At 35.7% G+C, this 12,401-nt stretch overlaps 1 protein-coding gene and 1 long non-coding RNA gene across 10 annotated transcripts in view; one reads left to right on the top strand and one right to left on the bottom strand.

The window, feature by feature from the left end:
- ESRRG (estrogen related receptor gamma) overlaps window positions 1–10,237 on the top strand; it is a 640,029-nt gene extending 629,792 nt beyond the window's left edge. For all 9 annotated transcript variants that reach the window (XM_032288597.1, XM_032288602.1, XM_032288596.1 and 6 more), the window contains one exon: window positions 6,329–10,237. In XM_032288597.1, coding sequence (XP_032144488.1) covers window positions 6,329–6,573 — 245 coding nt within the window. In that variant the 3' untranslated portion in view covers window positions 6,574–10,237. The remainder of the gene's footprint in view (window positions 1–6,328) is intronic.
- The window catches only part of LOC116558580, a 44,740-nt gene that overhangs the window by 8,404 nt on the left and 23,935 nt on the right, over window positions 1–12,401 (bottom strand). The window lies entirely within an intron of this gene.

Below are 12,401 nucleotides of genomic sequence, written 5' to 3'. Positions count from 1 at the left end.
TTGTGTGGCTGATGTAAATGTTAAAGAAAGCTAGCTTTATAGTCACAGCAGGAAAGGAGGAAAAAAAAAAAAAAAACCTCAAGGTATCTTAATGGAGAGCCGTGAAATTGAAAGTTCTATTATTGTCATCATGGTGAAGCAGAAAAATCAGAATTATTATTACTGTTTTCAATATTAAAATCATAAGATTTCTAGGTTGGAACAAACCTAGACATTTTTTTATTCAGCTTCCTACTCGATATCTGAAAAGCTTCCTTGATATTTCTGCTACCTGTTTCTACAGCCTCCACAGAATTCTGCTTGATTCGTTACTATCCAGAAGAGACCATTCCATCCGAAATTTCTTTCTTTTTATCTATCTCAGCATTTTAATGCAAAAGAAAACACACAAAAAATTACACAAAAATATAGACCTTAATGAGTATATGAGTTTCTTATGCTGCATTAACAAATGACCATAACCTGATGGATTTAAATGACACATATATATTCCTACAGTTCTGGATGTCAAAAGTCAATCAGTTTTGCTAGGCATAAGACAATGTATGGACAGGGTTTCGCTCCCTCTGGAGACTCTTGGGAAACATCTGTTTCCAGGCCTTTTCCAGCTCCAAGGGCAGAAGTCCTTGGCTCAGGGCACCTTCCTCCATCTTTAAAGCCAGGAGTGTAGCATTTTACCTCAGTGGTGACATTGCCACCTTCTTCCTTTGCTTCCAAGGACACTTTTGTTTTCATTGAGGGCCTACCTGAATAATCTAGGATAATCTCCCCTACCAAGATCCTTAACTTAATCACATCTACAAAGTTCATTTTGCCATAGCAGGTGACATTCACAAGTACTAGAGATTAGGATCTGAATATCATCTTCATGGCCATTTTTCAGCCCACCACAATGAGTATATGGGCAAGATCAAGAATAAAACTTGCAACATAACCCCGGAAAGCCCTTCAGGTGTCTTGTTCCTATCTCAGCCTCTTCCCTTCCCACAAAACTAATCACTACCTTACCCTGAGTTTTATAGTCATCACTTCCTTTTACTATAGTTTTTTAAATAAATGTGTATACTTAGTTACTACACTTTAGTCTTGCTCATTTACTCATAAAAAATTATGGATGCATTTTTAAGTCTATTCTCCAAAGTTCCTCCTTCATTTTATTTTTCTTACAATTTATTAGTTGAAGATGCCAGGGCGTTTGACCTACAGGGTTTTTCACTGTCTGGATTTTGAAGATTGCATAGTCTTGGAGAAGTTCATCATGTTTTTTCTGCCCTTTGCATTTTGTGCAAAATGGCAGCTGGATCTGCAGACTTAATCAGACTCAGGTTCTAGGCCTATGGCACCTGTAAGTGATGTGTTGTTCACCACGAGATCCATCTTGTTTCACTTTGTCTCTTTTTTGTGATGTTAGCAACTGTTGGCATTCATCACCTAAATTAATCAATCACTGGGGGTTGAAAAATAGTGATTTGTAATTTTGTCTTTTTTCCTCTTTTCATTCAGCAGGTGGGATATGTATAAAATAATGCTTTCTCTTATCTCTTATTTGGCTATCAGTGATACAATTTGTTTAGGAAAAGTAGTATAAATGCTTCATTATTTCTCTTTACTAGCTTTCTCAGTGAATAATTGGTGTCCTATTTTTTTAAAAAAACTATTATAAACACATGTATTCAAACACGTTTAATGGATTTCAATCAATTGCAATTATAATCCTTTTGGAAACTCAAATTGTCCCATTTTTGTCAGTGGGAACATCTTCGGGTTGGTTTCTGAAATCTTTTTTAATAACCTAGTAGCTGGAGATAATATCCTTCCTATTTGGTGTGACAAAATGTTCCATGTTCATTTTAAATATTTACTGACTGAAGCCTAGAATCAGATTACAGCCTGCACACTTGAAGTACCTTCCAGGGTTGGCCCTTCTTCCCAGGCCAACATCACCTGTCTACATAAGTACAGAGCTGGGGATGCAGACACATAGACATAATTGTGGCGCTGTGTATATGTGTGTGTGTGAGTGAATGTATGTATATTTTGGGAATACCTTGTCACCTAGTTTTTCTGTAGATGTCCCTGAGTTTTTAGTTTTGCCATCTAGTTGCTCTGTTTTTTTAATGCGAACATTTGGAGCGGTTAAAAAAATTCACACACTGGGGCCTGTAGAGGGGTGAGGGGTCCTAGGGGAGGGATAGCATTAGGAGAAATACCTAATGTAGATGACGGGTTGATGGGTGCAGCAAACCACCATGGCACACGTATGCCTATGTAACAAACATGCACATTCTGCACATGTATCCCAGAACTTGAAGTATAATTTAAAAAATTCTACTATCTATGTTAACTTAGAGTCAATTTGCAATGGCAATCAACCAGTCTTCCTCAGTACCCAGCCAACTGCTATCTGAAGAACCACTCTGTTAGGTGCCATGTATATTGCATATGGAAATTCAAAGATACAAATTCTTTCATAGAAATAGACCTTTTCCCAATTCTCAATTCTTTCCATCACATTCTGTTTCATTCATTCATTCAGTGATTGGAGAGAGTCCCATTCATCCTTCCCTTACTACCCATCTTTATGTAGGCAGTTTACAAACAAAATCCTGTGTTTCACAGAAAAGTTTACACTGACGGTTTATGTTATATACTAGGCTTGACTCTGAATATACTGTGTCTGTATCTAATATTCAATTCCATACTCAAAATGAGATTTGGCACCATTGAGAAAGTATTGCCAAGAATGGTCTAAAAGTCCTGAAGAAGGTTCCCAGCAAGACTTAGGTATTTTGGAGTAGCTAAGCCTGTGCCCTCAGTGATTAATATTTTTTATCATAGAGAAGGGCAGTATTTTATTCCAGGGAGGATATAAAAATAAAATTTTCTTTTTCCGTGGCTCTAAGCCTTACTAAATTTGCAGCAGTAAGGATGCTGATATTTAGCTATCTTTCCAAAGTAAAGATCTGAACTAGACACATTTCTTTAGGATCCCTTCCACAGAGTAAAATATTGGATGTTATGATAAGGTTCTATTTTATTATTAGGTGTTGAGACTTAATATATAGACCATTATATGTGTTGCCTATATGTAATCAGAATAAAAATACATATATCACTTATTAAGCACCTATTTCAGGTGAATGTGGCCTCATTTTACCTCCCCAAACCCTAGAAGACAGGTGGCACTGGTAATACATGTCAGTCTCAGGTTTAAATTCAGTCATATACACTCTGGTCATCTTTTGAAATCTTGATTCTTTTAGAATAGTATTTGTTTGTCTTATTGTCTAATGCAGTTGTTCTCAATCCTGGCTTGGCAGTAGAACTACCTAGATTTTTAGCAATGCTGATATCCTAGTTCTGGTCTCGGACTTATTAGACCTGGGGCCAGTATCCAAGTTTTTTAAGACCTCGCCCAGTGTTTCTAATATGTAGCCTAATCCCGTCTAGTTAGTTCATAAACTCACGATTTCTATTAAGGTTAGCTGGTTCCCATTAGCACAAACACTAGCACTATTTCCTTTAAAGCCTACTTAAAAAGAAACTAACATGAACAATGAAAACTAAATAATTACATACATTAATACCAGTTCTATTGAGCCTGGTGTCAACATGTAAATTTAACCAAAAGAACAAAACAGAGATTCAAACCACAGATCCAGAACTTGAACTAGGATCCCTAATGGAGATTAATATTTTCTTCAGCAGTCTGCCAGCTGAATCATTGTCTAATTAAATAGTTCAGATTTAGTGAGTTTGCATTTAAAGTATTAGCAGATCTGAGAATGGGTAAAGCTAAAATGAGTTAGAATCTTTTCTGCAAATGGGAAGTTAAATTATCATAGTAATTTGATTAAATCATTTTTAAATCTCTCATGCTAAATCACAGCCTTTAAAGAATAGTTTGAAGTCTTAATTGCTGTTTGTGAGCATATCTCTCTGCTATTTGTTCTCGCCTCATTTCCTGTGACATCCTATAATATATCTCCTGCTGGGCAAGAGTAGTGGGAAAGGCAAGACTAGGGGTAGGGCCAAGGTAACTGTGCAGCTGACTTCAAGCATTTAAAGATACGCCATGTAGGAAAGGGAAGTTTATCCTGTATTGTTCTTACTAGAACAGGACCACAGGATAGAATTTGGAGACATACTTAGGAAAATTTTTAAAAGACGATGATTAGTTTTGCCTGTTGTCAAGGAGAATCTACGTACTTAATATACGCCTGTCAATGTCTTCATTAGGAATGTTATAAAGATGGCTGATGAAGATGGGAGTTTGAATGGGACATGTTTAGAGAATAGTTCATCTCATTTTTTAAGGGAATGCATGTTTAGTGTTCTGTATTCTAGCAGCATGATTGATTTGAAGAATCCTGAATTTAAACGTGAGTCTGACACATATTACCAGTGCCACCTGTCTTCTAGGGTTTGGGGAGGTAAAATGAGGCCACATTCACCTGAAATAAGGTGCTAAATAACTGGTAAATGTATTACTTTTATTCCGGTGTGGTTTTTTTTTTGTTTTTTTGTCTAGTTGGAAAATAGTTATTTCAAGGTTGACTTTTCACTGCAGCGTGTAATTCCCATTTTCTCCTTCCATCTATTCCTGTTTTCCTGGAGAGAGCTAATCATTAGACTCCGGATAAGTGGGGAAAGTCCAACTCATCTCTGTTCCCTTATGCACAAGATCCTTATTGCAGTCTTTTGTCTACCTAAAGACTCACCACAGTGTTAACCCATACCCCCCATTTTTCTTTCAGGTAGCAATACAGTGCAAAAACAGAGAGAAAGACTATCAGAGCATGTTGCCATCATCTCTATGACTGTTTTTTCTGTCCCTAACTTTGCCAACTCTTAGACAACTTTAGAAATTATGTTTGTTACTAAGAGCACTACAGGAGGTGGATGAGGTTGCCATGCTGAGAGGAACCAGACTGGAGAGAAGCTGGGGAGAAACACTCCACAGGGAAAGGCCAGGCGTATGTTGGGGAGTGACTTGAGTCCTGCTCCAGGGCACCACTATCAACACTATTTCCCACTTGGAAAAATTCCTTCTTTTTTGCTCTGCCAGGCAGAAATTGAGTGTTAAGCAATAAGCAACTTTATTCCAGATTATTCAAAATTTTTTTCAGGGGTTGTCATTAAACTACCTATTGTTAATAGTGGTCAGTTTACCAATGATGTGGTGCCATGATTCGAAATGCCAATGTAAAGGAAAAAAAAGAACACTAAATAAAATACAAATAAATTTTTAAGATATGTTCCTAGTTATATCCATCTATCTTTTAATTACTTTGCCATGTTTCTTATTATATGTTTAGCCACTTGATTTTAAATTACATTCCCTCTTTTTGTTCATGTGATCTATGTTTGAATTGTATGAAAGATTAGGCTAACTACATATATCTTAGAGCTCAGCATTTTCAGAGAACTAGAATTATTAAACATGAAGAATCCCCCAAAGACTCCATTATGTGTAATTAACAGATAAACTGTCATCAGAATCAATAAAACGTGCTAAATGATTCAAACTTGTATATAATTAAGTGTCTGCTTTAGAGCTGGAGCTGTAACTTTTATTTTTTCCCCACATCTCACATTTCTCACAAGAATAATTGTGGCAACCTTGTTAACCCTTTCTTTGCTTGATTGAATTAGATTTTCAAATTTGTCATTTAAGGGCAAAGTTCACCATTAAAAATGTGAAAAATATTTCAGAACTCAGTGATCTGAAGATACCATTTGTTTTTAATCAGGGAAGCAGACTGTCAGTATGCTTTAATGAACTGATACTAGAACATTAAATATCTTAAAAGGATAAATAATTTATTGTGATTTCTGTAGAGCGCTAGATTCCATGTATTCACATGGAGTTCTTAGGATCTTAGTCATCAACTTTTTTCTCCTTTTTGGGAAATATTGGCTTTTTGCAAGCAAAATCAGAATTTTAAACAGCCTTCGCCTACACAGCACTAAGAATAATACTTTTAATAGATGGCCTTCCATGGTTGTTTGTTGAGTGAATGAATATATACCTAGATGAGGCAATGAATAAAATAGTCAAGATTATAATATGTTAGAAGAAAGCCTTCTCTTGTTCAGCCCGAGGAGGAAAAATACACATTTTAAATAATTGATCTTTTCTAATAATTCCCACCTTCCAAGTTAGTATTAGAAATTATGTAAGGAAATGTAGAGATAGATTGTAGAAATGTGAGGCTCTGAAAAGATCAGTTTCAAACTTAGAAGTTCAAAAATAACTAATTTTAACTCTAGTCTATATAGGTTTGTTATTAATATGATGACTTATATCTTTTGCTTCATTGCACAGACTCCATGCACATAGAAGATGTTGAAGCCGTTCAAAAACTTCAGGATGTCTTACATGAGGCGCTACAGGATTATGAAGCTGGCCAGCACATGGAAGACCCTCGTCGAGCTGGCAAGATGCTGATGACACTGCCACTCCTGAGGCAGACCTCTACCAAGGCCGTGCAGCATTTCTACAACATCAAACTAGAAGGCAAAGTCCCCATGCACAAACTTTTTTTGGAAATGCTGGAGGCCAAGGTCTGACTAAAAGCTCCCTGGGCCTTCCCATCCTGCACGTTGAAAAAGGGAAAATAAACCCAAGAGTGATGTCGAAGAAACTTAGAGTTTAGTTAACAACATCAAAAATCAACAGACTGCACTGATAATTTAGCAGCAAGACTATGAAGCAGCTTTCAGATTCCTCCGTAGCTTCCTGATGAGTTTCTTTCTACTTTCCTCTATCATCTTCTTTTCTCTTTCTTCCCACATTTCTCTTACTCTTTGTTCTTTCTCTTTCTTCTTTCCCCCTCCATTATTTCTTGGCTTCTTTCATTCCTAGTTCCCCTCTCCTTTATTTTCTTTTCATCCACCTGCCTGCCTTCTTTCTTTTCTTTGCCTACTCTCTTCCCTCTTTCCTCATCCTCCCCTTTTGTTCTAAATTTTAAATAGCTTTAGTTGTAAAAAAAAAATAATTTCCTCCTTCCCTTTCCTTTCCCCTTTCTTTTCCTTTCTTCCTGATCTTCTTTCTATTCTTTCTTTTTCTTCCTTCTGCTGCTGAACTTTTAAAAGAGGTCTCTAACTGAAGAGAGATGGAAGCCAGCCCTGCCAAAGGATGGAGATCCATAATATGGATGCCAGTGAACTTATTGTGAACCATACCGTCCCCAATGACTAAGGAATCAAAGAAAGAGAACCAACGTACCTAAAAGTACAGTGCAACATACACGAATGGACTGAGTGCAGTATTAGATTTCATGTGAGCAGCCTCTAATTAGACAACTTAAGCAAGGTTGCATCGGCTGCTTCTTATCATTGCTTTTCCATCTAGATCAGTTACAGCCATTTGATTCCTTAATTGTTTTTTCAAGTCTTCCAGGTATTTGTTAGTTTAGCTACTATGTAACTTTTTCAGGGAATAGTTTAAGCTTTATTCATTCATGCAATACTAAAGAGAAATAAGAATACTGCAATTTTGTGCTGGCTTTGAACAATTATGAACAATAATGAAGGACAAATGAATCCTGAAGGAAGATTTTTAAAAATGTTTTGTTTCTTCTTACAAATGGAGATTTTTTTGTACCAGCTTTACCACTTTTCAGCCATTTATTAATATGGGAATTTAACTTACTCAAGCAATAGTTGAAGGGAAGGTGCATATTATCACGGATGCAATTTATGTTGTGTGCCAGTCTGGTCCCAAACATCAATTTCTTAACATGAGCTCCAGTTTACCTAAACGTTCACTGACACAAAGGATTAGATTACACCTACAGTGACTCTGAGTAGTCACATATATAAACACTGCACATGGGATATAGATCCGTAGAATTATCAGGAGTGCACCTCTCTATTTGGGAGGTACAGTTGCCATATGATTTCTAGCTGCCACGGTGGTTAGGAATGAGATACTGCCTGTTTGCAAAGTTACAGACCTTGTCTCAGAAGGAGCTGTGAGCCAGTATTCATTTAAGAGGCAATAAGGCAAATGCCAGAATTAAAAAAAAAAAAAAATCATCAAAGACAGCAAATGCCTGACCAAATTCTAAAATCTAATCCATATAAGTTTATTCATTTAGGAATGTTTGTTTAAATTAATCTGCAGTTTTTACCAAGAGCTAAGCCAATATATGTGCTTTTCAACCAGTATTGTCACAGCATGAAAGTCAGTCAGGTTCCAGACTGTTAAGAGGTGTAATCTAATGAAGAAATCAATTAGATGCCCCGAAATCTACAGTCGCTGAATAACCAATAAACAGTAACCTCCATCAAATGCTATACCAATGGACCAGTGTTAGTAGCTGCTCCCTGTACTATGTGAACAGTCTTATTCTATGTACACAGATGTAATTAAAATTGTAATCCTAACAAACAAAAGAAATGTAGTTCAGCTTTTCAATGTTTCATGTTTGCTGTGCTTTTCTGAATTTTATGTTGCATTCAAAGACTGTTGTCTTGTTCTTGTGGTGTTTGGATTCTTGTGGTGTGTGCTTTTAGACACAGGGTAGAATTAGAGACAATATTGGATGTACAATTCCTCAGGAGACTACAGTAGTATATTCTATTCCTTACCAGTAATAAGGTTCTTCCTAATAATAATTAAGAGATTGAAACTCCAAACAAGTATTCATTATGAACAGATACACATCAAAATCATAATATTTTCAAAACAAGGAATAATTTCTCTAATGGTTTATTATAGAATACCAATGTATAGCTTAGAAATAAAACTTTGAATATTTCAAGAATATAGATAAGTCTAATTTTTAAATGCTGTATATATGGCTTTCACTCAATCATCTCTCAGATGTTGTTATTAACTCGCTCTGTGTTGTTGCAAAACTTTTTGGTGCAGATTCGTTTCCAAAACTATTGCTACTTTGTGTGCTTTAAACAAAATACCTTGGGTTGATGAAACATCAACCCAGTGCTAGGAATACTGTGTATCTATCATTAGCTATATGGGACTATATTGTAGATTGTGGTTTCTCAGTAGAGAAGTGACTGTAGTGTGATTCTAGATAAATCATCATTAGCAATTCATTCAGATGGTCAATAACTTGAAATTTATAGCTGTGATAGGAGTTCAGAAATTGGCACATCCCTTTAAAAATAACAACAGAAAATACAACTCCTGGGAAAAAAGGTGCTGATTCTATAAGATTATTTATATATGTAAGTGTTTAAAAAGATTATTTTCCAGAAAGTTTGTGCAGGGTTTAAGTTGCTACTATTCAACTACACTATATATAAATAAAATATATACAATATATACATTATTTTCACTGTATCACATTAAAGTACTTGGGCTTCAGAAGTCAGAGCCAACCAACTGAAAACATGAGATGGAGATGTGTTCAAAAAACGAGATACAATTTTTTAAGTTTTCAGTTTAATAACTCTCAGCATTGCAAAAGACTAAGTATCTCACAAATAGGAAATAAAACTAAAACGTAGATTTAAAAGAACTGCACGGGCTTTAGGGTAAATGCTCATCTTAAACCTCACTAGAGAGAAGTCTTTTCAAGTTTCAAGCAAGACCATTTACTTAATGTGACGTTTTGGAAAGTTATAAAGGTGTATGTTTTAGCCATATGATTTTAATTTTAATTTTGCTTCTTTTAGGTTCGTTCTTATTTAAAGCAATATGATTGTGTGACTCCTTGTAGTTACACTTGTGTTTCAATCAGATCAGATTGTTGTATTTATTCCACTATTTTGCATTTAAATGATAACATAAAAGATATAAAAAATTTAAAACTGCTATTTTTCTTATAGAAGAGAAAATGGGTGTTGGTGATTGTATTTTAATTATTTAAGCGTCTCTGTTTACCTGCCTAGGAAAACATTTTATGGCAGTCTTATGTGCAAAGATCGTAAAAGGACAAAAAATTTAAACTGCTTATAATAATCCAGGAGTTGCATTATAGCCAGTAGTAAAAATAATAATAATAAAACCATGTCTATAGCTGTAGATGGGCTTCACATCTGTAAAGCAATCAATTGTATATTTTTGTGATGTGTACCATACTGTGTGCTCCAGCAAATGTCCATTTGTGTAAATGTATTTATTTTATATTGTATATATTGTTAAATGCAAAAAGGAGATATGATTCTGTAACTCCAATCAGTTCAGATGTGTAACTCAAATTATTATGCCTTTCAGGATGATGGTAGAGCAATATTAAACAAGCTTCCACTTTTGACTGCTCTTTTGTATTGTGTTTCTTTTTTCCCCCCACTAAGGAACCAAATCAATAAACACTGCCCTTTGTTGCTTCCATTCAAAGAGTATCTCCAAGTACCTGTTCCCTAAAAATAAAGTCGGAGTTTAAATAAGTGCTATATAAAGGCTTGTCAGAATGAATTCTAGGGTGCCAAGAGACATTTTGCATATTTAAGAGTATGCAAAGTGTCTCATGGCACATTAGAATTCATTCTGACAAGCCTTTATATAGCTCTTATTTAATGTTAAAGCATCTCCACATCATCCTGCATTACTCAAAATCATCGCCTCTATGTCAATGTCATAACAGAAAACTCTCCCCCTATTTTAAGATCATATTAAAACCTGCTAGAGATACCCGTTATTTCCCTCTATCAACAATTAAATCATGTGCTTGCTCCAAGCTCTTCGGCAAGCTGCAGGCTGTGTGGAGCAGCAGTGGAGCTGCTGACCAGATTTCCTTAATGGGAAGTCAACAAGCAGAGCTTAGAGATCCGTGTGAATTAGGGGCAGGAGCTGTCTTCGAATTCAAGAGGGTTAAACAGCACTGCTGACAGCAAATGGCCTCCTCTTGCCTTTTACATTCAGAGAGGTTACAGCCCTTGCTGCGCAGGGTCAAGTTGTAGCTTCCACTGGACCCTCCTGGAGCCATCACGGAAGTGCTAATATGTGCTTTCTTGGCTTCTCTGCCTATCTTGAGGGTGTTTTGTCATTGTGTTTGCCCACCACATTTCTCACCTTTCAGAGGTGGTTGGTTCTCTGGAGAAGCAAGCTGATGACACAAAGGCCACTAAACTGAATTGGTTTTAGGGGCACAGGATTACCTAAATCACTCAGATGCACTAGCTACCAAGATAGCTCAGTATTGTGTTTTTTATATTTTAATGTCTTTTGAGTGGCAACAGTTCAACCTAAAATCTGACATGTTTTACTTTTGATGTTTTTTAAGTGCTTGGGTGGGACTGAAACAATACAAGATACAAATCTAAAAGGAAAAATCATATCTAATCTTCCAGTGAGGTCCTCATTGTAAAATATGCTACACACACACACATACACACACACACACACACACACACACACTTTTAAGAATTCTTACTAGAATTATCTTGCTGTTCCTATAATTTAGAATTATTACAGGACAACTTTTCTGGTACTGACATATTTATCATGGATGCCTCAGGTGTAAAAGAAAATGAAGTAGGATTTTGACATTTCAGCATGTTGTTTCCGGTTATATAAACAAGTACCTCTGACAAATGCATTATGTTTGTTTTAAGGGATCACTTCTATTTTCACCAGTTGCTTACAAACGATTTATTTTTAAGCCAGTGGTTCCCAAATTTGTCTGCATATTGAAATCACCAGGAGAGTGTCAAAATTCCTGATACTCACATCCCACCCACTGAAATTGTGGTTTTGTTGATCCACGATTTGGCCTGGGTTTTTGGAATGCTTAGAAAAGATCTCCGGGTGATTCCAATATGAAGACAAATGGAGAAACACGTCCTCTAAATTTTTATGCTTTTCTTAAATAAACCAAAAATAATGAACTTTTTAATATTGGTTCTAAATTTTTGTTAGGGTTTTAGATTTTTTTTTAATAACAAGACAAAAATATTTAACTTTTTTTTCTTACAAAACCAATGGAACACACTTTGATTATTTTGACCTGCATAAAACAAATGGAAAATACATTTTATTTGATGACTCCCAAGCCACCTCTTCCGGTTATGTCTCCATATAAAGATGGAGATGGATGGCCGCTCAAAACTTGTTTGCAGAATATCTCACAACTTTTAAAATCCTGTTCATTTGGCTCATTAATGTGCTTTAGAATTAATTTAGGTGGGATCCAAAATACATGTCTTTCCCTATTGACAAACAAAAGAGCAACAAAATAAGAAAAATCCGATTTCTCGAAAGGACTTCTCTTACTTATATTTTCAAGTTGTTGATTTAGGTGAGAGGTAGAAATGAGATAGACTATTTTACCCTTGGGCCTCTGCAAAAAACTTTAGATACACTTTGACTATAAAATTTAATTTGTGATTAACTTGTAAAAGAAAAGAGAACTATGCTTCAGGTTTTTGTTTCATCCACAATGATTTACATACTGAATGGACAGCACCATAGACCAGTAGATAAG

The sequence above is a fragment of the Sapajus apella genome, unplaced genomic scaffold (genome assembly GCF_009761245.1).
Source record: "Sapajus apella isolate SASKATOON/1434 unplaced genomic scaffold, GSC_monkey_1.0 scaffold22, whole genome shotgun sequence".
NCBI classification, from domain to species: domain Eukaryota; kingdom Metazoa; phylum Chordata; class Mammalia; order Primates; family Cebidae; genus Sapajus; species Sapajus apella.
Note: the sequence above shows the minus strand (reverse complement) of the source record. Positions and strands in the feature narration are given on the sequence as shown.